The 22,938-nt window shown below is 63.9% G+C and overlaps 1 protein-coding gene across 2 annotated transcripts in view; it reads left to right on the plus strand.

Annotated features, from left to right (window-relative positions):
• Fbln2 (fibulin 2) overlaps positions 1-17,413 on the plus strand; it is a 34,901-nt gene extending 17,488 nt beyond the window's left edge. The window contains exons 5-18 of one of the 2 annotated variants that reach the window (XM_078033390.1): positions 805-982; positions 1,692-1,901; positions 2,448-2,561; positions 2,932-3,033; positions 4,808-4,948; positions 8,199-8,333; positions 10,058-10,195; positions 11,481-11,624; positions 11,753-11,881; positions 12,048-12,173; positions 12,959-13,075; positions 13,418-13,546; positions 15,707-15,830; positions 16,679-17,413. In XM_078033390.1, the coding sequence (XP_077889516.1) occupies positions 805-982; positions 1,692-1,901; positions 2,448-2,561; positions 2,932-3,033; positions 4,808-4,948; positions 8,199-8,333; positions 10,058-10,195; positions 11,481-11,624; positions 11,753-11,881; positions 12,048-12,173; positions 12,959-13,075; positions 13,418-13,546; positions 15,707-15,830; positions 16,679-17,036 (2,145 nt within the window). In that variant the 3' untranslated portion in view covers positions 17,037-17,413. The remainder of the gene's footprint in view (positions 1-804; positions 983-1,691; positions 1,902-2,447; positions 2,562-2,931; positions 3,034-4,807; positions 4,949-8,198; positions 8,334-10,057; positions 10,196-11,480; positions 11,625-11,752; positions 11,882-12,047; positions 12,174-12,958; positions 13,076-13,417; positions 13,547-15,706; positions 15,831-16,678) is intronic. The other variant, XM_078033391.1, reaches the window with a different exon arrangement.
• The last annotated feature ends 5,525 nt before the right edge of the window (positions 17,414-22,938 follow it).

Below are 22,938 nucleotides of genomic sequence, written 5' to 3' on the forward strand. Positions count from 1 at the left end.
TCCTGCTCTGGGGCTGGCCCAGGGGTGCTGTCCGCTGAGTCACACCCCAGTCCTTCTTAACAATTCCTAAGGTTCGAGTCAGGGTCTTGCTAAGTTGTTGAGGCTGGCCTCCAACTTGCAATCCTCCTGCCTCAGCCTCCCGAGCCACTGGGATCACGGGTGTGGGCCACTGCGCCCCGCTGGCGTGCTTACTAAGAGAAGCTGGAACAGCACGTTGCAAAGTCGGAAAATGCAGGAACATCTGGGGCTGTTGTGACAACCGCTCCGCCATCACAGATTTAAAAACCATGACACCAAGTTTCTTTCTGGGATCCACGGCCTGAGATGACACAGAGCTACGCGACAGCTTTAGGGACCAGGCTTCTGTTCTTAGCTTAGAGCTTCAATCTTCATGGTTCAGGATGGCTGCAAAAGCCCCAGCCATCACAAGTGTGCTCAAAGGAGAGCAAGAATAGATACTTCTGAGTCAGTCCCCAAAAGATCTCCTGAAGGCCCTGCCTGGTGACACTTGGGGAACTGCAGGGGCCTGGGAGACCAGCATCTGGCCCGACTAGGACTGCTTATTTCAAAAAACTAGCCTGACCCTGTCCTGCGCCACAGGACCCGGGGACGGGCGCCCCTGCCCCGGGAGAGGGAGAGGGCGTGGGCGGGTGGAAGACAAGTTCGACCCTGGACCCCGTTGGCCAGCTCCTCCAAGCCCCCTGCTCCTCCCTGGGGGTCCTGCCTGTGCCGCGGGCTCTGAGGCCAGGGGAGGTGACAGTCGCGGGGGCCAGCGGGCGCTGACGGCCGTCCCCCGCCCTCCAGCAATGCTGCGACTGCTGCGGCCTGGGGCTCCGCGTGCGGGCCGAGGGCCAGCCCTGCGAGGCCATCCCGGGCCTGGGCTACCCCTGCAGCCACGCCATGCTGTCCTGCTGCGAGGGACAGGACCCGCTCGTGCCCGAGGTGCGCCGGCCCCCAGAGCCCGAGGCTGCGCCACGCAGAGGTGGGTGACGCCCGCCAGGCCTGGGCGCCTGTGGCCACTGGTCTGCTCGTCCGTCCATCCAGAAATCTGTGTGTCCGTCCATCCACGTATCCATCCATGAGTCTGTCCGTCCACCTGTCCACAGATCTGTCCGCTGTCCATCCACACATCCGTCTGTCCACCTGCATGTCTGTCCCCCTGCATGTCTGTCCACCTGTCTGTCTGTCCACCTGTCTGTCCACCCAGGGCTCTGGCCGAGCACTGGGCTGAGGACCAGGCTCACCAGAGGTGGGGTCTGGGGTCCTCCCAGGGCCCAGCCCCGGGTCCTGGCGGGAGGGCGGAGGCCTGGGCTGTGGGCTGGGCCTCCCCAGCCTCAGGGGGCAGCTCTGCCCACTCTCACCCACTCCCAGGCCTCCCTGCGCCCCGTCCCCAGCCCTTTTTAGAGACAGGGTCTCGCTGAGCTGCTTGGCTTCACTTTTGCTGAGGCTGGCCTCCAACTTGCGATCCTCCTGCCTCAGCCTCCTGAGCTGCTGGGTTAACCGGCGTGGGCCACTGTTCCCGCTTCCTTTCATTTCTCTCTCCATCCATCCATCCGTTCCCCCTGAGTCCAGCCCCCCACTCCCCCTCCTCTCTGGCGTCCATAGCCACCGGCCGTCCACCCTCCCTCCGTCCTCACCATCTCTGGAGCTGCCCGAGCTGGCTCTGTCCTGACCGCTGACCTGCACCCTAGTTTCAGAAGAAGATCTGGCGAGCCAGGAGGCCCTGTCCCTGGGCCCAGAGGCGGAGATGGCCAACAGCCTGCCCGGTGATGACCAGGACGAGTGCCTGCTGCTGCCTGGGGAGCTGTGCCAGCACCTGTGCGTCAACACGGTGGGCTCCTACCGCTGCGCCTGCTTCCCCGGCTTCACGCTGCAGGACGACGGCCGCACCTGCCGCCCAGGTAGGCCAGGCCCGGGCAGAGCCGTCCCGCGGGGCAGCGGGGCTTCCTGGGGAGGGGCCTGTGGTCGTGCACGCGTGGGACTGGGGACGCCCGCCTTGGGGACTCAGGAGGCCGGCAGACGGGGTTTCCTTCTGCAGGGGTCAGCCGCCCGCCCACTCTGGGGGGACCTCGGGTGGCCCTGGTACAGAGGCCCCTTCCTGGGCAGGGGTCCAGGGGCGATTCCTTCTTTCCTGTTGGAGAAGGCACCAGGGACTCAGCTCTGGGCCCTCGACCTGCTTTGTGTTGGTCTCACTGAGTTGCTTATTAGCCCCTTGCTGCTGCTGAGGCTGGCCTCCAACTGGCCATCCTCCTGCCTCAGCCTCCCCAGCTGCTGGGATGACAGGCGTGGGCCGCCGTGCCTGGTGGTCCGTGGATTTTCACTCCAGATAATGGCCCCCCGTCCCTCTCCCTGCCTGAGTCGGTCTCTGTGGTGGCCCTGGCCATGGACGGCTGGTGCCCGTGAGTGCCGAGGCCCGGGGAAGACGGAGCCCGCTGCTGTCCTTACAGACGGAGAGTCCCCGCAGCAGGGGGCCGCCCAGGAGACCCAGCTGAACCCGGAGCCAGCCCAGGAGCCCCCCAACACTATCCCACTGCCCCGGCCGCAGCCCAACACCTGCAAAGGTGAGCAGGGGAGGGGTCCCTGGGCCACCAAGGTAGGTGCTGAGGGTCCAGTGCTGGACATGTGGCCCCCGCCTCGCACCTGGCCCTGTCCTCTCACCGGCGACTCGGGGAGGGAGACTCAGGCCGGCTGTCACCCGGTCATTCCTGGTGCCGGGAGTGTGTTCGCGATCTCCCGTTTGTAAGTCCACCCACCCAGCTGCCCACCCACCCATTCACGAATCTCACCACCCACTTTCCCGCCCGTCTGTCTGTCCACCGTCCCCTGCCCTCTCTGGGCCTGTTGCTGTTGGACTCAGATCTGAGTTGGGGGGAGCCCGCATGGCGGGTGGGGGATGGCGGGTGGCACCTGACGTCCCTGTCCCCCCTGCAGACAATGGGCCGTGCCGGCAGGTGTGCCGCGTGGTCGGGGGCACGGCCATGTGCTCCTGCTTCCCTGGCTACGCCATCATGGCCGACGGCGTGTCCTGCGAAGGTGAGGACCGGCTGCTGCCGCCTGGGGAACCTGGGGGTTGCGGTGGGGGACAGGCTGCAGCCTCGCTGTGTCCATGAGGTCTGGCTCCTGGGACAGAGCCCCAAGACAGTCACTCAGTGTCACTGAGCCACGTGGGAGGTGCCCCCGGGTGGGCCCACGTCCTGTTCCTGAGGCCCAGGGCCAGCTCCTTCTCCCGTTCTCCTGGTGACTGTGGAGCCATGCTGCGCAGCCCAGACGTTGTCCCCGTCCCCCGCAGCCCTGGCCAGGGACTCCCCAGAGAGTGGGGTGGCCTGAGGATCCGCATTTCTCTTTCTGGTCCCAGGGGCTGACCTCGGGCCCCCCAACCCTGAGCCCCGTCCCCAGCCCTGTCCTGTAGAGACAGGGTCTCCCTGAGCTGCTCAGGGCCTCGCCGTGGCTGTGGCTGAGGCTGGCCTCCAACTCACAATCCTCCTGCCTCAGCCTCCCGAGCTCTGGAATGGCCCACCCGTGAGCCCCCGCGCCCGGCTGAGGTCTTTGTGTTTCTCGGAGCGACCCTCGGGCCTGGCTCATGGACCACATCTCAGCTCGCCTGCCCTTGAGGCTCACCCCTGTCTGGGTGGCTGTGGGTCTGTGGCCAGCAAGTACATCCACGTTCCCGCCTGGGTAGAGGTCAGAGGGACAGAGGGACGCCATGCCCCATGGTCGTGTGGGTGGCAGGCAGACATGGCCCCATCTCTCCTGCTGTCCCCATAAGATCCTGCCCTGTGTCCACCTCTTCTGCGAGATGGGTTCCCATGTGGACCAAAAATGCCCTGTGAGCACAGAGAGGGAGACAGATTTGCTCGAATCACACAGCATGGTGGTAGCACGCAGGTCTCTCTCTCCATGTGGGGACAGGTTGCAGGACCAGGTGACACTGTGTCCTCTGGGCTCTACTTCCTGTCCCCCCAGGCCCTGACGACCTGAGGAGGGCATTGCTCTTGGGTCAGGCTTCCTTTGGGCCTGACCCCCATGAGCAACCTGAGGCCCACTCTGCCTCTGCCGGCCATGTGGCCTGGCCAGTGTCCACATGTCTGCAGGCCCCCCTTGGTCCTCTGGAAGTAGGAGCTGAGGCCGGAGGCTGCAGACAGACATCCTGGCCACGTCTGTACACCCAGCCACTCAGGAGGCTGAGGCAGGAGGATGGCAAGGTGGAGGCCAGCCCAGCCACTGAGGAGGCTGAGGCAGGAGGATGGCAAGGTGGAGGCCAGCCTCAGCAACAGTGGGGCCCTGTTTCAAATTAAAACACAAAGTAGGGCTGGGACGGGCTCCGGGGTCTGGTGTCCCTGGGTCAATCCCTGGCACCAAAAAAAATAAAAGTGACTCTTCAGCCGTGACAACCCCAAGGTTCTAGAGCGCCTGCAGGTGTGAGGTTTCTCCTGCATCTTGGTACGTCTGCCCAGCAGGGCCGCACCTCCACACCCCTGTGGCCAGAGCTCAGCCCTGCAGTGCCCACTCAGCTGCCCTGACCCTGGGCCCCTCTCCTGTCCCTGTGGCTGGCCTGGCCCCCTGAGCACTGTTCCCAGGGCTGGGGCAGGTCTGATCTGCCCTGCTGTGTGACTGTGGGTGGACCGCCTGCCCTCTCTGAGCCTCACTTGCCATCTTGGGGCTCTGTGGACTCAGACTTCGGTCCAGGCTGAGCTGTCCCTCGGATGGACTGGGAGGCCCTGGACAGGTGGGTCCTGCCCCCTGCAGACCTGTGGCTGGCACCCGCCCGCTAACGGCCACTCTGTTTCCCTCCCGTGGCTGCGGCTAGACCAAGACGAGTGTCTGGCGGGCACTCACGATTGTGGCCGGCGACAGTTCTGTGTGAACACCCTGGGATCCTTCTCCTGTGTCAATCACACACTGCTCTGTGCCCAGGGCTTTATCCTCAACGCGCACAGGAAGTGCGTGGGTAAGCGCCAGGCCTCCCGCCGCCCGCTCACGGCCGCTCTGCTCCACGCGCTAAGGCCCTTCCGTGAGCTGTCCCCAGCCGGCACCCCCGCTCCGTCTCGTGCCTTTGTCCTGGCCTCTTGTCCTGCCTTTCTTCGGGGAAGCCTCTTTGTCCAGCGACGTCCCCAGGAGTCAGAACCCTCAGCAGAATGTGTCCCCAGGCTGGGTGGGCCGCTGGGCAGGGCATCAGGCACAGTGGGATCCAGAGGCAGTGGGGCAGCTGGGAGTTCCCACCTCGCTTTGACTTCAGACATAAAGTCACTTGCCATTTCCTGGCCACAGTTTCTTAGTCTGTTACAGAGGAAGCTGCTTCCAGGTGGGGTGGTGCACACCTGCCATCCCAGCCACTCAGGAGGCTCAGGCAGGAGGATGGCAAGTTGGAGGCCAGCCTCAGCAACTTAGTAGAAAAGGGCTGGGACATGGCTCGGGGGTTAGGCATCCCAGGTTCAATCATCATAAGTGGATCTTCCGTTGATCTTCCTTTGATGACCACTGGATGTGTACAGTCCAGAGCCCGGGTCTAGCTGTCCAGGTACCTGGGATGCATCTAGAATCTTCTCCACAGGTGCATGGCAGAGGCTGGGGTCCAGCTAATCTGGTTTTGTACCCACCATTTGCTGGGTGACCCCGAGCAGTTCAGCTACCCTCTCTCAGCCTCTGTGGTACCCAGTGGAGGAGGCGGGGCCTGGACCCAGTGCCCAGCCTGCGCAGGTCGCAGTGGCTGCTGGGTGATGGCGCTCCAGCCTGTTCCTTGGTGCTGGCCAGAGGCCGGGGCTTCGGGGGCTCTGTGGGTGGTGGGCCAAGGACACAGGGATGCTCCCCAAACGGAGGTAGATGTAAAGGCGCAGCGGGGGACACAGAGGTCAAGCTACAGCAGAGACACGGGCAGAGCAGCTGTTGTCGCTGGGGAGGGTGGAATCTGCCTGATCCCCCAGGGTGGACAGGCTCGGAACCGGGAAGGGTGTGCAGGGTGGAAGGAACAGCCCAGGCGAAGGCCCAGAGGTAGGGTCTGCACAGAGGTCACTCAGGGCCCGGGATAGGCCCCCATAATATCATGCCTTCTCATTGCTTGAAGGCCATGTCCAGCCTGGAATGTCCCCTTTGTGACCCTCTGCTGCTGGGCAGACAGGCCCCGGGGTGCTGGCTGAGCGACTTTCACAGACATGTTTGCCCCCCGGCCTCCAGCCACGGGCAGAACATGGGGCCCTCTCGAACCTGCTTGCCAGCGGCTGGCCTCTCCTCCTGTGCGGGTCTGGGCTGTGTGTGCGTCTGGGGAGGCAGGTCCCACCCGGGGCCGGTGGACGCCCTTCCCAGGATGCCCTCTTCCTGCCTGCCCCAGTGTGCGGGCTTCCAGGTGGCCTAGGAAAGAAGATCTTGAGCTCTTAGGGGTCCCCAGGCAGCCGGGAAATGGGTTTAGGAGATGAAATGCCAACAGTCTGTCCCCTGAGCAAGGTTCACGAGCACGCCTCTGGCTGCCCGCCTGCTTCCTGCACCGCACACGTCCTGTCTGATCGTCTGAGTGTTCTTCATCACACACAGGCTTCCCCGCACGTCTGTGACCGCCTCCTGGGGCCCCTGTGGCTCTTTGTTCTTCCGGCAGGTGGGAGGGGAGCCTCGCGTGGGAACGCGAGGTCTCACATCCAGGCTGCTGGGGTTCAAGTCCTGCTTTTGCACTTTTTTACTCCTAAGACCTTATACAAAAATTGCTCCACCTCCTGGATCCCTCATCTGAGAGTGAGATAAGCCCCTGCCTCAGAACCGTGAGGTAGGCCAGGTGCTGGGTGCACGCCTTTCATCCCAACAGTTGGGGAGGCTGAGGCAGGAGGATCACAAGTTGGAGGCCAGCCTCAGCAATAAGCAAGGCCCTCAGCAACTCAGCGAGACCCTGACTCTAAATAAAACATAAAAGGGCCTGGAGATGGGGCTCCGGGGTTAAGCACCCCTGGGGTCAATCGGTGGAACCAGAACCCCCCTGTGGGTTAGTTCAGGTAAGAAGTGGGCTAGAGCTTTCGTGTTGTCATTTTTCTTCACATACATTACACAGAGGCCACCAGCAGAGGTAGTGAGCGCCCCAGCACTAGAGGCATGTGAGCCCAAGTGGGACTGTTTAGGGTGTCACCTCTGCCAGGGACTCCCCTGTGCCCTGCCCTCGGAGGACTGTCTGGTGCCCTAGATGGGCTGGGCTGCAGCAAGTCGGGAGGTGGAAGAGCGCCCCCTGCTGCCGGCACTGAACAGCGGGGCCTTGCAGCCCGGGCCAGGCTGGCTGGATCCCAGTCCAGCTGCTGCAGTCCTGCCACCTTGGCTCTCCTGGGATTTGGGGGTCTCTCCCCTAGTCCTCCTCAGTGTCTCCAGCTCCTTCTTGGACCCGCGGCCACCGGGCTCCCAGGCTCCCCTGCAGGCGGCTTCTCCAGCTGCCCCTGTGGGATGGCCACCGGTCGCGCGGCTTTTTCTTCCATCTTGTCTGGTCAATGCATCTCATTTGTCAATGCATCTCATTTGTTCTGCCTCCGGTTTTTCTAGAATCTTCCAACTCCTCCCACCTCCATGTGTGGTGCTCCCAGCCACCTCCGTCTCCCGCCTGGCTTCTCTTCAGCCCTAGTCTGTTCTCCTCTGCAGCAGAACACCCTCCCCCCTCTGTGGGGAACCCTCTGTGGCTCCCACCTGCCCCCCATCCTCACCTGCTCAATCGTCCTTCTCTCCCCTGCAGCCACAACTCTGCAGGGTCCTGACTGGTCCCGGCCCTCACAGCTAGCTCCTCTGCCTGGACCATCCGTTTGGCTGTGTCACCCCTCCCAGGTTCTTGTCCACATGTCCCCTTCACTTCCTGCTGAACCGACCCCCCCCACCCCCGCGTGTCGTCCTCCCTTTTCTCCATGTCGCTGGTGACCACCCTCCTTGTCGTGAGCATTGATGTATCTGAGCGTCTGCTCCGCGACGGTAGCCGTGTCTGTGCGTCTTGGTCGCTGACCTGTCCCTCTTGCCAAGAAGCGTGCTTGACACGTAGCTGGTTCCTAGTAAATCTTTGTTGAATGAAGGGAGTTTTGGATAAGGGGACATCAGCCACGTGCTCCTCTCTGGATGGTGAGTACCTCCAAGGGCAGGGCCTGGCGCTCCTTGCCTCCTGGTGGCCTGAGGTCCCCTGGTTGTGCTGGGCCTCTGGACCCAGAGAGCCCTGCAGGTCCTGACGGCCGCCTCGCGCACTCTCCCCGCAGACATCAACGAGTGTGTGACGGACCTTCATACGTGCAGCCGGGGCGAGCACTGCGTGAACACCTTGGGCTCCTTCCGCTGCTACAAGGCACTCACCTGCGAGCCCGGCTACGCCCTCAAGGACGGCGAGTGCACAGGTGAGAAGGGGCGGAGGTCGGCCTGCCTTGGGTACCCCGCAATCCCGCCCACCTTTGACCACTCCCCTCCCCAAGGCTGACCACGCCTCTCCCAGCACCAACTCCGCCCTCCACCTGCTTGGCTCCTCCCTGGCCACGCCCTTATCAGCTCCATGGTCAACCCTAGGTATGCCCTTGACCAGACCCACCTCCTCCAGCCACGCCCCTGGCCAGCCCACCCACTCCAGCCACGTCCCTGACCAGTCCCACCCACTCCGGCCACGCCCCCGACTAGCCCCACCCACTCCAGCCACGCCCCCAGCAAGCCCACCCACTCCAGCCATGCCTCTGACCAGCCCCACCCGCTCCAGCCAAGTCTCTGACCAGCCCCACCCACTCAGACCACGCCCCTGACTAGCCCCACCCACTCCAGCCACGCCCCCAGCAAGCCCACACATTCCAGCCATACCCCTGACCAGCCCCACCCACTCCAGCCACGCCCCTGACCAGCCCCACCCACAGCCTTAGCCACGCCCCTGACCAGCCCCACCCATAGCCTCAGCCACGCCCCTGAGCAGCCCCACCCACAGCCTCAGCCACGCCCCTGACCAGCCCCACCCACAGCCTCAGTTACGCCCCTGACCAGCTCCAGCCACGCCCCTGGCCAGCCCCACCCACAGCCCCAGCCACGCCCCTGGCCAGCTCCAGCCACGCCCATGACCAGCCCTAGCCCAGCTCCTTAGCCACACCCTCTCCAGCCACGCCCCTGAGCGGCCACGCCCTGCCCTGATCTGAGTGCATTGTCCCTTCTTGTAAGTGTCCAGCTCTTGTGTCTGTTTCCTCTCCAAGGAAAGACCTCACCGTCAGCGTTGGGGGCAGAGGGTGGGGTCTGAGGACGGATGCGGGGAGGCCACCTCCTGGTGGCACGTGTGGGTCCCTTTGGTGTTTTGGGTAGCGCCCCCTGGAGGCGCACTTCTGTCCCTTTTACTGTAAAACTGGAGCTTTCTAAGAGGAGGCGGCATTTCTCAACCGTCATTTCCCGGGCCGCGGCTGGGTGCCAGGGGTGGGGGTGAGGTGCAGCGTCCTTCCTCTAGCTGCGGGGGACGGGACACGGGAACTAGGCGGAGGTGGGGAGAGCACCGTGGCTGTGGGCTGGGTGCTCCTGGGGTGGCGTGGCCCGAGGAGGCCCCCAGTGCTGGCAATGTCATCCTGGGGCGCGACAGGGAGGGTGGGGTCGTGGCGTGTCCGAGAACAAAGACAGGCTCAGGGGTTGGGGCTTTTGTGTGCGCAGTGCACGCGCCTGTCATCCCCGCAGTTCTGGAGGCTGAGGCCGGAGGATTGAAAGCTGGAGGCCAGCCTCAGCCACTTGGCAAGGCCCTAAGTGACTCAGTGCGACCCTGTCTCTAAATAAAAAGTAAAAAGGGCTGGGGACGGGGCTCAGTGGTCAAGCACCTCGGGCTCAATCCCCGGTACCAAAAGTCGAAAAGCATCCCCGCAGGACCTCATCTAAGAGGTGTAAGCTGTTGTCACCGTGTGCTTACGACAGTACCTGGAACCCCGGGGCAGCTCGGTAGATGAGCTCATGCCATCGCACTCTGGGGACACGGGCCACACTAGTGACAGGGCTCTGCCAGCTTCCTGCAGCAACCTTTGAGCCATCCGGCATCCTGAGGGCAGAGCTGGGTGGGCTGGGTGCTGGGCATGCGGGGCAGGGCTGCCCTTCACCCCCGGCCTCTGTGTGCCAGACGTGGACGAGTGTGCGACGGGCACCCACAACTGCCAGGCGGGCTTCTCGTGCCAGAACACCAGGGGCTCCTTCTACTGCCAGATGCGGCAGCGCTGCATGGAGGGCTTCCTGCAGGACCCCGAGGGCAACTGCGTGGGTGAGTGGGCACAGCTCAGCAGGGTCCCCTCCTCGGGCTCCTCGGGAGGTGGCATCCATCTCCAAGCGCTGGAGATTGAACTAGGGACACTCGACCCTGAGCCCCGTCCCCAGCCCTTTTTATGTTTTCTTTAGAGACAGGGTCTCCCTGAGTGGCTTAGGGCCTAAGTTGCTGAGGCTGGCCTCCACCTTGCGATCCTCCTGCCTCAGCCTCCCAAGCCCCTGGGATCCCAGGTGGGCCTCACTGCACCTGTCTGCTCCCAGCCCTTTTGAGACCAGGTGGACCTGGCTTGCGGCTCTGTCACAGCCTCTGTCTCCACCTGCGATGGGCGTGCCCAGTGGCCAGCCCCAGGAGATGCTTGCAAAATTCTACCTGCCCTCCCCACCTGAGTCGTCTCACCTTGGCAGTTACTTGTCCTGTGGCCTCGGTTTACCCATTAGCGGGGTTGGACTGGTGGAAGAATGCATATCAAGTACTTTTTAACCTGTGACATCTGATACGGTGACCTGGTACAGACACACGCAGAGGGAAACACAACACCGCTTTCACAGCGCAGCCCCACGGAAAACTCAGGTCCTGGCATAGGGGTGCACTAATCCAGCAGCTCAGGAGGCTGACATAGGAGGCTCGCAAGTTGGAGGCCAGCCTCAGCAATTCAGCCAGACCTGTGTCTAAATAAAATCCAAGATAGGGATGGGGGTGTGGCTCAGTGGTCCAGGGCCCCGGGTTCAATCCCAGCACCAAAACAAGTGCTAGTGAGACCTTCTAGAATGATCCCACGGATTGAGAGCTACAGTTTGATGGATGCTGGGCCAGTTGTTGTCCCCAAGAGGTTCTGAAGGCCCACACTGCCCCCACCCATCATCGTCCCCTTCCAAGAAGCCGCTGGTCAGCCACAGAGCCAGAAGGTCCCAGCTCCCCAGAAGCTGCGGGCCTGCTCCCTTGGAGGTAGAAGCTCAGCTTCTTGTACGAGGGACACTCAAAGCCACCTTCACTCTTGGGAACGAGCTGTGCAGAGGGACAGGGGAAGGACAGGTGCTGTGCAGAAGTCTGGTCCCCCTAGACTGGTCCTGAAGGTTGTCCCGTGGAGATGACATCAGGAAGTACACAGTTCAGCTAGAGAAATATTAGAGGTCAGCGTAGGCCGGGAAACAGGCAGCATGTGCAAAGGCCCTGTGGTGGGGCTGTGCCTGCATGTTGTAGCTTCATAGAGGACTGGGGCTGGGAGAAGTGGGGGCAGGCCAGGCCCCTGCCAGGCTCCCTGTCACCCACCTCCCTCCTGCAGACATCAACGAGTGCACGTCGCTGCCCGAGCCCTGCCGCTCGGGCTTCAGCTGCGTCAACACCGTGGGCTCCTACACGTGCCAGAGGAACCCGCTGGTCTGCCGGCGCGGCTACCACGCCAACCAGGAGGGGACGGCCTGTGTGGGTAAGCCGCCAGCCTCCCTGCCTCCTGGCCTCCGGGCCTCCGGGCCTCCGCTTGACCAGGGCTCCCGGCCACAGGAGGCCGGCAGAGGGAGCGGGACTCAGCTGCTGCCCCCCTGCTGTCCTCCCCAGACGTGGACGAGTGTGAGACGGGGCTGCACCACTGTGGGGACACACAGGTGTGCCACAACCTCCCCGGGTCCCACCGCTGCGACTGCAAGCCGGGCTTCCAGAGGGACGCCTTCGGCCGCTCCTGCATCGGTAGGTGGGGCGCACCCTCTGGGGTCCTTCGGGGTCCCCCAGAGTCCCCGCAGCCAGGGTGGTGCCCGCCGTCCCTCTTGGAGGCCAGCCTTCCCCTGCCCCTTCTGTGCCCGGGGGGACCCGGGTGCGGGGTGGCCTCCCACGCCCGCTGCCGCTGTCCCCGCAGATGTGAACGAGTGCTGGGCCTCGCCGGGCCGCCTGTGCCAGCACACGTGCGAGAACACGCTGGGCTCCTACCGCTGCGCCTGCGCCTCGGGCTTCCTGCTGGCCGCCGACGGCAGGCACTGCGAAGGTACCCACCGCCTGGTCCCTGGCCGCCTGGGGACGCCCACCGTGCTGCGAGGGACCCCAAGCCCGTGGGTCCCTGGTGGCCATTTCCCTGGCTCTCCAGAAGCCCCAAGTGCCCGTGTCTGTGGAGTCGGTTTGAACGGCCCTGGGTGGACTTCAACTCTCTTTATTTTGTATCGGGTCACATCCAGGGGTGCCTGATCCCTGCGCCCCGTCCCCAGCCCTTTTTCTATATTATTGAGAGACAGGGTCTCCCTGAGTTGCTTAGGGTCTCCCTAAGTAGCTGAGGCCGGCCTCCAACTTGCGATCCTCCTGCCTCAGCCTCCCAGCCCCTGGGATCACACACGCACCACTGCGCCCCGCTCCCTGGCTCCTTTTGACATAGTGATTGTTGGACTTGCTTGTCACCTTGCCCCTGTGCTCTTCTGTGTGTGCGTGTGACCTCCTTCACTTAGGGACCTGTCCGTCTGGCTCATGGCTATGTCCCCAGGTGCGCCCCATAGCAGGGACCTGGCAGCCCTTGTGGAGGCCTGTGTCAGCACCCAGGTGGCCACACCCCCAGAGCCGCGTGGGGACAGCACCAGGCCCCCAAGCACTGGCCTGACCTGTGACTACCCCACTGTGTGCAGCCCTGGCCCTGCCCTGCCCCTTGCCCCCGACTGGCTTCCTGTCCTTCTCCTGGCCTCTGGTTCTCCACTGGCCTCCAAAATGTGAGAACTGACCGTTTCTAAAGGCGAGGCTCCTGGCCAGCTGACCCCGGCCTCACGGCCCGCCCCTGCCCCCCTGCAGACGTGAACGAGTGTGAGGCCGGGCGCTGCAGCCAGGAGTGCGCCAACATCTACGGCTCCTACCAGTGCTACTGCCGCCAGGGCTACCAGCTGGCCGAGGACGGGCACACCTGCACAGGTGGGCCTCCCCCGCCCGTGGGCCTCCCTCGCCCGGCCTCCAGGCTCCCAGAGCACTGCTCCAGGGCCCGGCGCCCAGGGCCTGCAGGGGTCTGTCGGGAGTTCCACGTTCCAGTCCCAGCCCTTCAGTCGCCTGCCGTGGTGTCTGGGGGAACTGCTGGGCCACTCTGACCTCAGGCTCCTCCTCTGTAACCGGGAGACGCCCCCCGGCCTCTCTGGTGAAGGATGGAGTCAGATCTGGGACGGAGGCTGCGGGGGCCTTGGCCGACTTTCTCCTGCTGCTGTCAGCGGCTGGGACCTGGGGGTGGGCTGGGGTCACCTGGGCCCACCTTGTCCCTGGCAGACATCGACGAGTGCGCTCAGGGCGCGGGCATCCTCTGCACCTTCCGCTGTGTCAACGTGCCCGGGAGCTACCAGTGCGCGTGCCCCGACCAGGGCTACACCATGATGGCCAACGGGAGGACCTGCAAGGGTGAGCATGGCCCTGCCCTGCGGGGCTCAGGGGCTCCAGGCCACACAGGGAGGCTCGGCGCACGAGCAGAGAGAGGCCCGCGCCACCAGGGTCGTGTTAACCGAGGCCTAGGCTTAGGAGGAGGGAGGCAGGGTCTTGGGGTGCTCGGTCCAGTTCAGAATCTCCCAGGCCTGGACCTCGACCTGGAAATGGAACAGGGATCCCGTGGGCTGTGTTTTTTATTTTTTCTTTTTAATACCAGGCATTGAAGTCAGGGCCCTCAACCCCTGAGCCACATGGTCTCCCTGAGCTGCTTAGGGCTGAGGCTGGCCTCCAACTTTCGATCCTCCTGATTCAGCCTCCCGAGCTGCTGGGATAAGAGGCGTGGGCCACAGCACCCATGGCCTTGCCCATTTTTGAGAGTAAAAACAAAGAACAGAAAGAATTGGAAGACACTTGGGTTTAGCCATCTTGGAGTAGACGCTCCGTGAAGGTGGGGCCGTGTCTCCCTTGCTCACTCCACTAGAGCCATGCCCAGCACACAGTAGGTGCTCAGCGAACATGTGACCCACAGCTGGATTGACAGAGAGCTGGAGTCCGTGTACTTGGATGCATTAGATTTCCTTCCATCTTTCCTTGTGCAAACACACACACACACACACACACATACACACACACACAAACACACACACACACACACACACACAGTTGGCCTTTTTATCTGCAGCTTCTTCGTCCTCAGATTCAACAAAATGTGGTTAAACGTATTAAAATATGCCCGGCACAGTGGTGCACGCCTGGAATCCCATCTGATCGGGAGGCCAAGGCAGGAGGATCACAAGGTGGAGGCCAACCTCAGCAACTCAGGGAGGCCCTGTCTCGAAATAAAGCATAAACAGGGCTGAGGACGGGGCTCAGGGGTTAAACGTCTCTGGTTCAATCCCCGGGACCAAAAAACCCCAGGAAGTCAGAGCTTCCTGTGGGCCTGGTGAGGCCAGGCAGCCACTGTCCACGGAAGACCTTCCCTCTGCTCTGGACCTGGCCATCTGCGCTGGCCCCACGCGAAGCTAAAGCAGCCCTGCATCCTGCCCTGCCCACGGCCAGGCACCTGGGTCCTCAGTGTGGGAGGCCCAGGGTAGAGGCCAAGGAGCAGAGGAGGGTCTGGCTTCCTGTGGTGACCGTGGCTGCCCAGCCTTAGCCACCCCTGCCCTGGCCTCGGGCCATGCTCCTCACACTTGCCTGGGGCAGCCGTGGGGTGGACAGACGCCCGGGCCCTGCGGGAGCCCTGCTGGAGCCCTGCTGGCCAGCAGCCTGGGACAGAGTGGCCAGAGCTGGGGGTTGAGGCTCGTCCTTGTCCCCGTAGCCTGGGCGCTCTGCTGGCAGAGTTGGGGGTGGACTGGGCCAGGGCAAGCTCTCGGGAGTCACTGTGGAGCGCTCCAGGGGTCATCTGGGGACAGCCCCTGGGGCCTCCTAGGACTGTCCTTTCTGCACCAAGTGGCTGGGTGCCTGGGTCCGTCCATCCGTCTGTCTGTCTCACACACGCTGCTCTGAGCCTTTTCTGGGTCGGCATGTCTGTGGGTCTGTCTGGGCCTGTGAGCTGCAGAGCCCTGAGTGGCCGTCCCCACGCCCCTGTGGGTGCCGCAGAGCCCATGCGTGCGTGTGGTGGCCGTGTGTCCCCGGGTTCCGCACAGGCCGTGTTCCGGGAGCTGGAGTGTCCTGTCTGGCGGGGCCCTGTGCGGCTGCGTGTCCCCAGGCAGGGCCCGGCGTGTGTCCAGAAGCACGTGGGGAGCGGCTGCCCTTGGCGGCCATTGGTCCTTCTGGGTGCCTGGGACGGGCGGGACAGCCACACAGCAGCCTTGGTGTGTGTCAGAGGGTGACAGACCGTGACAGTGGTTCAGGGACAAGCACGGGGTCGGGGCAGTGGGGACGGCAGGGGGGTAGCCTGGTGGGCCATCCTGCAGGAGGGACGTGGCACCCAAGGCCTGGGCGTGAGTGGGAGCCAGTGAGGGAAGATGCGGAGAAGCTGTCGTAACTGCTGTGAAGCATGTGCAAAGGCCCGGGGGTCAGGTCAGGCTGCTGGCTGTCCAGGTGTGCAGGGGAGGGCGCAGAGGAGGCCAGACTCCATGGTCTGTCTCAGGCTGGGTCCTGGGAGCCCCCTCACTGCCCCTCCTGTCCCCACAGACCTGGACGAATGTGCCCTGGGCACCCACAACTGCTCCGCGGCCGAGACCTGTTTCAACATCCAGGGCGGCTTCCGCTGCCTGCGCGTCACGTGTCCCCCCAACTACGTCCAAGTCTCCGAAATGTGAGTGCCCCCGAGTCTTGGCCTTGCCCCCGGCCCTGCGCTGATCCCGCGTTCCCTGGCCAAGGGACAGGCCCTGCCGCGGTCACCTCCTGCCCATGGCCCCGACGCCGTGTCGGGTGTAAATGAAACAGCTCCCAGAGCGGGGAGCAGGGGACCGGAGGAGCCCACGCCCCCTGCCTCTGGCCCTGTGTCCCTCTCTCTCTGTCTCTCTGTCCCTCTGTCTCTCTGTCTCTGTCCCCAACACATGGTCTGCAGCCATGAGTGACAGAGGTCCCCAATACTCCACACCCCGGGTGACAAAGGTCCACGGTCCCATTCTGTCCCTGGGGGCCGGCCGTACCATCCCAGGGCTGGACGGCTCGGGTGGCTCTGGGTGGGAGGCCTCTCCAGGAGGCTGCGTGGCCCTGGACATGCCCAATGCAGGCCATGAGGAGCGCAAGCCGCTGTCCTCTGGGAAGTGACAGCACATGATCTGTGCCCCTGGCCACACGGCCTTGCCTTGCCAGAGCGGGGTGGGGAGAAGGCCAAGCAGGACACGGCTGGCAGCGGGGGTCACTAAGTGCGATGGGAAGAGGGAGCAAGTGGGAAGGAGAGGGGGGAGAACAGGAGCCAGCCGGGCGGTGGCCTCGCTGCCATCAGAGCAGCTGGGGAGGCTGAGGCAGGAGGATGGCAAGTTGGAGGCCAGCCTCAACCACTTGGGCCCTGACCAACTCAGTGAGAGCCTGTCTCTCAATGAAAAGCAAACAGGGCTGGGGGGCGAGAATCGGGGTTCCCTCCTGCTGCAAAAACAGCACCCCGCGAGCCCTGCCCGGCTGACGCAGGCGCCGCTGACCCGTCCCCGCCCGCAGGAGGTGTGAGCGCGCGCACTGCCCCGACCCCGCCGAGTGCCAGGCGTCCCCGGCGCGCATCACGCACCACCAGCTCAGCCTGCAGACGGGGCTGCTGGTGCCCGCGCACATCTTCCGCATCGGGCCCGCGCCGGCCTTCGCAGGGGACACCATCTCGCTGGCCATCACCCGGGGCAACGAGGAGGGCTACTTCATCACGCGCCGCCTCAACGCCTACACAGGGGTGGTGACCCTGCAGCGCCCGGTGCTGGAGCCGCGCGACTTCGCCCTGGACGTGGAGATGAAGCTGTGGCGCCAGGGCTCGGTCACCACCTTCCTGGTCAAGATGCGCATCTTCTTCACCACCCTCGGTCCCTGAGCCTGTGCCACCTACCACCCCAGAGTCCCCCGACTCGGCCTCCCCAGGTCCTGGCCTCTCCTGCGCCCGCCCAGCCCGGGAGGGAGGGAGGGAGCTGGTGATGGAGGCCGCAGGGTGCAAGGTCAAGGTCACTGCGGTGCTGGAGGGCAAGGCCCCGATGCTGGACCCTGACTGACGCACACACCCCAAAGACAGTGACCAGGTGGACTCAACTGGAGGGCCTGGCCCCAGAGCTGACATGCCATTTCCCGTTTCACTGTGATGAGTTCTGTCCTTTTTTAAAAAAAATCATTTTGAAAGTTTGTTTAATTATAGAAGTAGCCACGTTGCGAGGAACTGAGTAGCACGAAAGGATCATAAAGTTCCGAGTGACGTGCCCCTTGGTCCCTTCTTTTCTGTTGGACTTGACAGTGGGTGAGGCTGGCCTCCACCTTGCGATCCTCCTGCCTCAGCCTCCCGAGCCCCTGGGATGACAGGCGACCACCACTGCCCTTGAAAAGGGGTTTCAGCCCAGGGTGTGACACTGAGAACTTTTACAGAAACGTTGGCCTCCCAGGTAAAGCTGTTCTCTGCAGACGTTTTGCCCCCGTAGCCCCAAAGAACTCAGAGCTGCGCCCGTCGCAAGAGGTAATGCAGCTGCTCCCAGAGGTCCTCAGCTCGGGGTGGGGTCCTGGAAGTTCCCTCCCGTCCGTTTCAGGATTTGAGCGACAGCCCCCTCTGCGGCTGCGCGCGCGGCTCCTTCCCGCAGCCCCGAGCTTGGGCACATCTGCGGGGCAATGGCGCCCCCTCGTGGCCACAGCGCCACCCTGGCCGCTCTGCCGGGGCTCAGGGAGGGGTGGGCAGGCAGGTGGCTACAGCAGCTCTCACTCCTAATGCCATCGCACATGTCTCAACCTGTAGAGAGCACCCCACCAGGAGTGAACCCCAGAGTGACGGATGGCCTTGGGGTGGCCATGTGTGGCGTAGGCTCAACACTTGGAAAAGATGCGTCAGCCTGGGTGGCATGTTGGCGGGGAGAGGGGGACGATGGCCATCCATTAATGGAGCAGAGGGTACAGGGGAGCTTCTTCTGTACCTTCCACGCACTTTTGCTGTGCATCTAACGTAGCTCTAAAAATGTTCATTAAAAACACACCGAGCGCAGTGGCGCGCGCCTGTCAATCATCCCAGCAAATTGGGAGGCTGAGGCAGGAGGATCTCGAATTCAAAGCCAGCGTCCCCAATGCAGCGAGACTCTGTGTCTAAATAAAAATATAGACATAGAAAAGGCGGGGGGCTCCACGGCCGAGCGCCCCTGCCCTGGACAGTCTACTGCAACGAAGAGGAACTCGCGGGGCGCTCTGGAACCTCGGGGTGCTGCGCCACAGTGAGCGTCCTGGGCTCTCTGGAGAAGCCCTTTGGTGGCCCTGATGAAGCAGCAGGGCGGGTCGGGTGCGGTTCCGGGGTGCAGAGTGGAGCGATCCGTGCAGAGTCCCAGCAGCCGAGGACCCTGGGCGCCCACCCGACCCCGCCCACCCGGCTGGAGGCGCCACCCCAGGTCCCAGCCACGGCCAGCGCGCAGCGACCCCTGGCGGCGGCGCGCGGGATCGCTAAGGACCGCGCAGGCGCATAGCGGCGGGGAGGCTGCCCAGGCCGGGCGGGGCTGGAGTGGGGTCGTGCTTGGGAAGGGACATCCGGCGACATCTGCTGTGCCGTGTCATGTGTCTATTGGGAACCACTCTTAGCAGTTCGCCGGCCACCATCGGCATCTACTGGAGCTCGGGAAGGTGCAGGCGACTAGGCGGTCCCAGGGGCCTCGGGCGTGGACGTCGCACTGTCCAGATGGGTCTGCTGACCACAGGACACGTGGATCTAGACACCCGAGTGACAAATAGGCGCCACTTGGAGTCAGGCTGGAGCGGCAGGGAGACGGGCTCGTCCAAGCCCGGGATAGGGGCTGCCGCTCCTTGGGCAAGGGGACGTGGGGACAGGAGCGTGGGGACACCTAGCAGGTGCGCCCGCCCTGCGATTCTGTGTCCAGCCTGGTCCTTCTGGCCCTGGGGGGATACCTTGCCCAGGGCCCCTGGGAATGGCCAGGCGTCAGGGACCCTCTGCTTGCCTCGTGGGAGGTGACCGTGCTCAGCCAGTCGCTGGCCTTCTTGCCTGCCTTCCTGACCACCCCATTTTACAGATGCGGAAACCAAGGCCCAGAGAGGTTGACTGTTCTGCTCAGGGCAGCTCAGCTTCCTTATCTGCCAGGTCAGCAGGTGACAGGGGTGTCTGCAGCCGGGCTGGCAGGGGAAGCCCCCCGCTGTGACCTGTCCCCTGACACATTTTTCCTGAGGTCCCTGGCACACCCCTGCTGACCCTGCCCTGCCCAGCTCCGGCCGCCCTCAGGGGGTTGGCAGCTCCCTGCTGCGGTCCCCATTGCCCCACGCGTCCCCTGAGGGCCACCCTTCACCTGGGTGAGGGGTCCTTCTGGGGACACTCATCTCACCAGCATCTGTGCCATCTGCTGCAGACCCCTGGGCGCTCCTTGAGGGTGCTTTGCTGTCCCTTGGACACAGACACCCGAGTGTTCCCGCTGGGCTCAGCCTTCTGTGTCTCAGTGTCGTTTGTCCCTAAAGGTCACCGCAGGGCAGGGCACATCCTTTCTCCTGTGCATTTATCAGGTCGGAAGCTCGAGGTGGGGGGGAGAGCATTTCTGAGCTTGTCACCGGGGTCACCAGCTGCTCAGGTGGAGACCTTCGTAAGCCTGACGCCCCCTATCACCCCCATATCCAGATCCTGCAGGACTTAGATGGGGCCCCAGAACATTCCAGAACCCGGCTTCTTCCCTCCCTCTCCTTCCCGACACTCCAGGTCTCAGCGCCCAGGTCTCAGTTTCCCGGCCTGTGCCCCGAGGCCTGGCTGCTGTCCCCGCCGTCGCTGATGGCCCTGTGGGGACCAGGAAGAGGGGTCACCACGGAAGCAGCGCGGGGCAGGGGGCATCTCTGCGCCACGGTGGCCCGGGGACCCCTTGCGCTGTCTGTGGGAGCTGCTTGAGGTTCCTGATTGTCCTGGGCAGTGACCACGACTTGGGGACCTCATGTTGCGAAGTCCCTTCCTGCCCCTCCCCCGCGCTGGCAGCTGCTTCCCAGGTGCAAAGGGCGTTTCCAGAGCGCAGGGCCCGCGTCCTCGCCTCTGGTGGCCTCAGGAGCGGGTTCCGCCCCTTCTGCAGGTCCTGGTTGCTGTCCTGTGGTCGCGCCCCAGGCTCTGGGCGCTCGGGGCGAAGCTGTCCCCTGGCACATTTTCCTGGGGTCCCTGGCACACCTCTGGTGACCCTGCGCACCGCGCACCACCGCGCACCACCGCGCATCACCGGGACGGGGCCTCGCCAGGCGGGTGGGCGTCCCCTGCGGCCCTCGGAGTGACAGGGCGTCGGTGACAGGGCCTTGGCTCCCTCCCCAGGGCGATGGCCTCCCCAGCGCAGGGCCTCGGCCAGCGCCCGGGACCCGGGGCTGGACGGTCCCTTCCCTCCATCGGCCCTCAGCGCGCTGCAGCCGGTGACCTGGCCTGGAGCCTCGGGGACAGGAACGCGCGACCGGCCAGGAGCTGTCCCTGGCCACCAGGTGGTGGGGCCCGGGCGCGTCCCTCGCGCTGCCGCCCTCCGCTGGCCCGGGCTATCCCGGGGCGCCCCGTGCTCCTCCCGCGGCGCCAGCTCCGCGCTGGAAGGACCTGCCCGCGCCCAAGGTCAGAGCCGCCCGCGGCCGCCAGGGGGCGCTCGCGCCGGGGACCGCGGGTGCCCGGGACCCCCCGCCCAGGCCCCTGCCCCGCCCCCGACTCTGGAGCAGGTGATGGTCCCCTGAGCGGGGCCTGGGCTGGAGGGAGAAGCCAAGCCGGCCCCAGGGACCCTCCTCCGGGTGCCAGAGTCGGGGTTAGCCCTGGGTCGGAGTCAGACTCTCCGCGTTTCCCAGCTGTGTGACCCTGGGCAAGTTCCTTAGCTTCTCTGTGCCTGGCTTCCTCCCCTGAGAGATTTGGCAATCGGAAGTCCAGAGACTTGCAGCAGAGTGTCCCCCACAGGTCACCAGAAGCACCCAGTGGTCGGCTGGATCCGTCTTCTGTGCTTCTGGGAAGAAAAGGAAACAAGAGGGCCCCAACAGGTTATGCCATAGAGTGGCAGTCTAGGGCCATGGCCTTGGGGACACGGACCAGCTGCATAGCGTGCGAAATCCACTGAGCACTGGGACCTCAGTCTCCGTGTCTGTAAAACAGGGTCATGGACGAATGCACAGGCTGATGTCCAGGATGGGATGTGGCACACAGTAAGTGCTCAATAAAGGCAATCGTGGCACACAGTAGGTGCTCAATAAAGGTAATTAGTGGCATATAGTAGTTGCTCAATAAAGGTGACTAGTGGTATACAGCAGGTACTCAGTAAAGGGGATTGTGGCATACCGTGGGTGCTCAGTAAAGGGGATTGTGGCATTCAGTAGGTGCTCAGTAAAGGTGATTAGCTGTCTCTGCAACCGGGGCCAGGCTTTGCCCTTCCTCCCGGAAGTTGCTGCACAGGGGACAGCAGCCCTCCGTGTCCTGGCTGTCCCCTGAGCCATCGGGTCCTTTCCCCTGCTGAGGCAGGAGGGTGCGCCATGTCTGGCCGCGCAGGCACATCAGGGAAGGTCGCCTGTGATGGGCACAGGCTGAGAAGCGTGTCCCCAGGCAGAGAGACCTGCAAGGGCCAAGGCTGGGCAGGGGCAATGTGCTCGCTTGTCACACGTGGCCGAGTGGCGCGGGTGGGGTGAGACCCAGGGAGGCACGGCGCCCTCCCTCCCGTCTTGCACCGGGTGTCCCCTGGCCTTCTGTCCAGAGCGGGTCGCCCCTGCCTTGAGGTCAGCTCCGCAAGGCTGCAGCAACCCCTTCCGACCACACGGGGGCAGCAGAGGACGCAGCTGGGACGGACCTCGCGGTCCAAGCGGACCCCGAGCGCTCAGGGGACTGCAGACGCCTCTGTCCCTCTCCCCTCCTCTGCACCCAGCCTGGACAGCCCCTCCCTGGGACAGACACAGGCCTGGCATCCCGAGGGCTCCCTCCTGCCCAGGTCCTATCCTGCCATGACCATGGGTCTCTTCCTTCCTAGGTCTGTGGCTCCTGGTTTCCCTGTCCCCCCCTCCACGTCCCCAGGGCTAGATGAAGGCCCGCAAATCTCCACCACCTGGTCCCTTTCTTTGGACTCTTGGGACCTCCCAGGGGAGCGGAGACCCATCTTCCCCGCTGCCTGCAGAGGAGCCCCTGGGGTTTGGAATGTTCTTTGGGATGCATGATGTGTCTCCTGCGAGTGGGCAGCCCCGGAGGGCCAGGTGGAGGGGGGTGGTGATGGTGCAGGTGGGACCTGGAGGCAGAGAGGAGGAAAGGGGCTTTGGGGTGCCCCCTGGGAGCCCCAGTCCTGGTAGTCAAACCCTCCAGGAGATGTACAGTCGCCCCATTACCGGGCAGAAGCTGGGTGTCCTGCCGAGGTAGCTGCGGGCCTTTGGCAATTGTTCCTCGCAGCCCCCCGTGGCTGCCGTGCCCCGGGCGTCTTCCTGGTATTTACAGTGAAAACAGCCATTGAAGCGATTCAGAAGGGGGAAAAAAAATCATTTCAGCGCTTCCACTTTCGAGAAAAACCCGGGCAGGGCAGGTGGGTTCTTGTCGGTGATAAGCACCATCTGCTTCTTCCATAATTACTATTTGAGATAATTATGAAAAAGAATTTAAATACTCGAGGCATGCACGGGGCGGGACTTACTTTCTCCCCTCATTTCTGAACATTTCTCCTGCAAGTTGGAGTCTTGTCCCAACTGGGAGGGCGGGGGGGGGGGGTGGGTGGGGGGGTGGCTCCAGGTCCCAGGGACAGCCAGGCCCAGGGAGAGGGAGACCTGGAGCTGGTGGCACACGCCTGGGATCC

This window comes from Ictidomys tridecemlineatus, chromosome 16, assembly GCF_052094955.1.
Source record: "Ictidomys tridecemlineatus isolate mIctTri1 chromosome 16, mIctTri1.hap1, whole genome shotgun sequence".
NCBI classification, from domain to species: Eukaryota; Metazoa; Chordata; class Mammalia; order Rodentia; family Sciuridae; genus Ictidomys; species Ictidomys tridecemlineatus.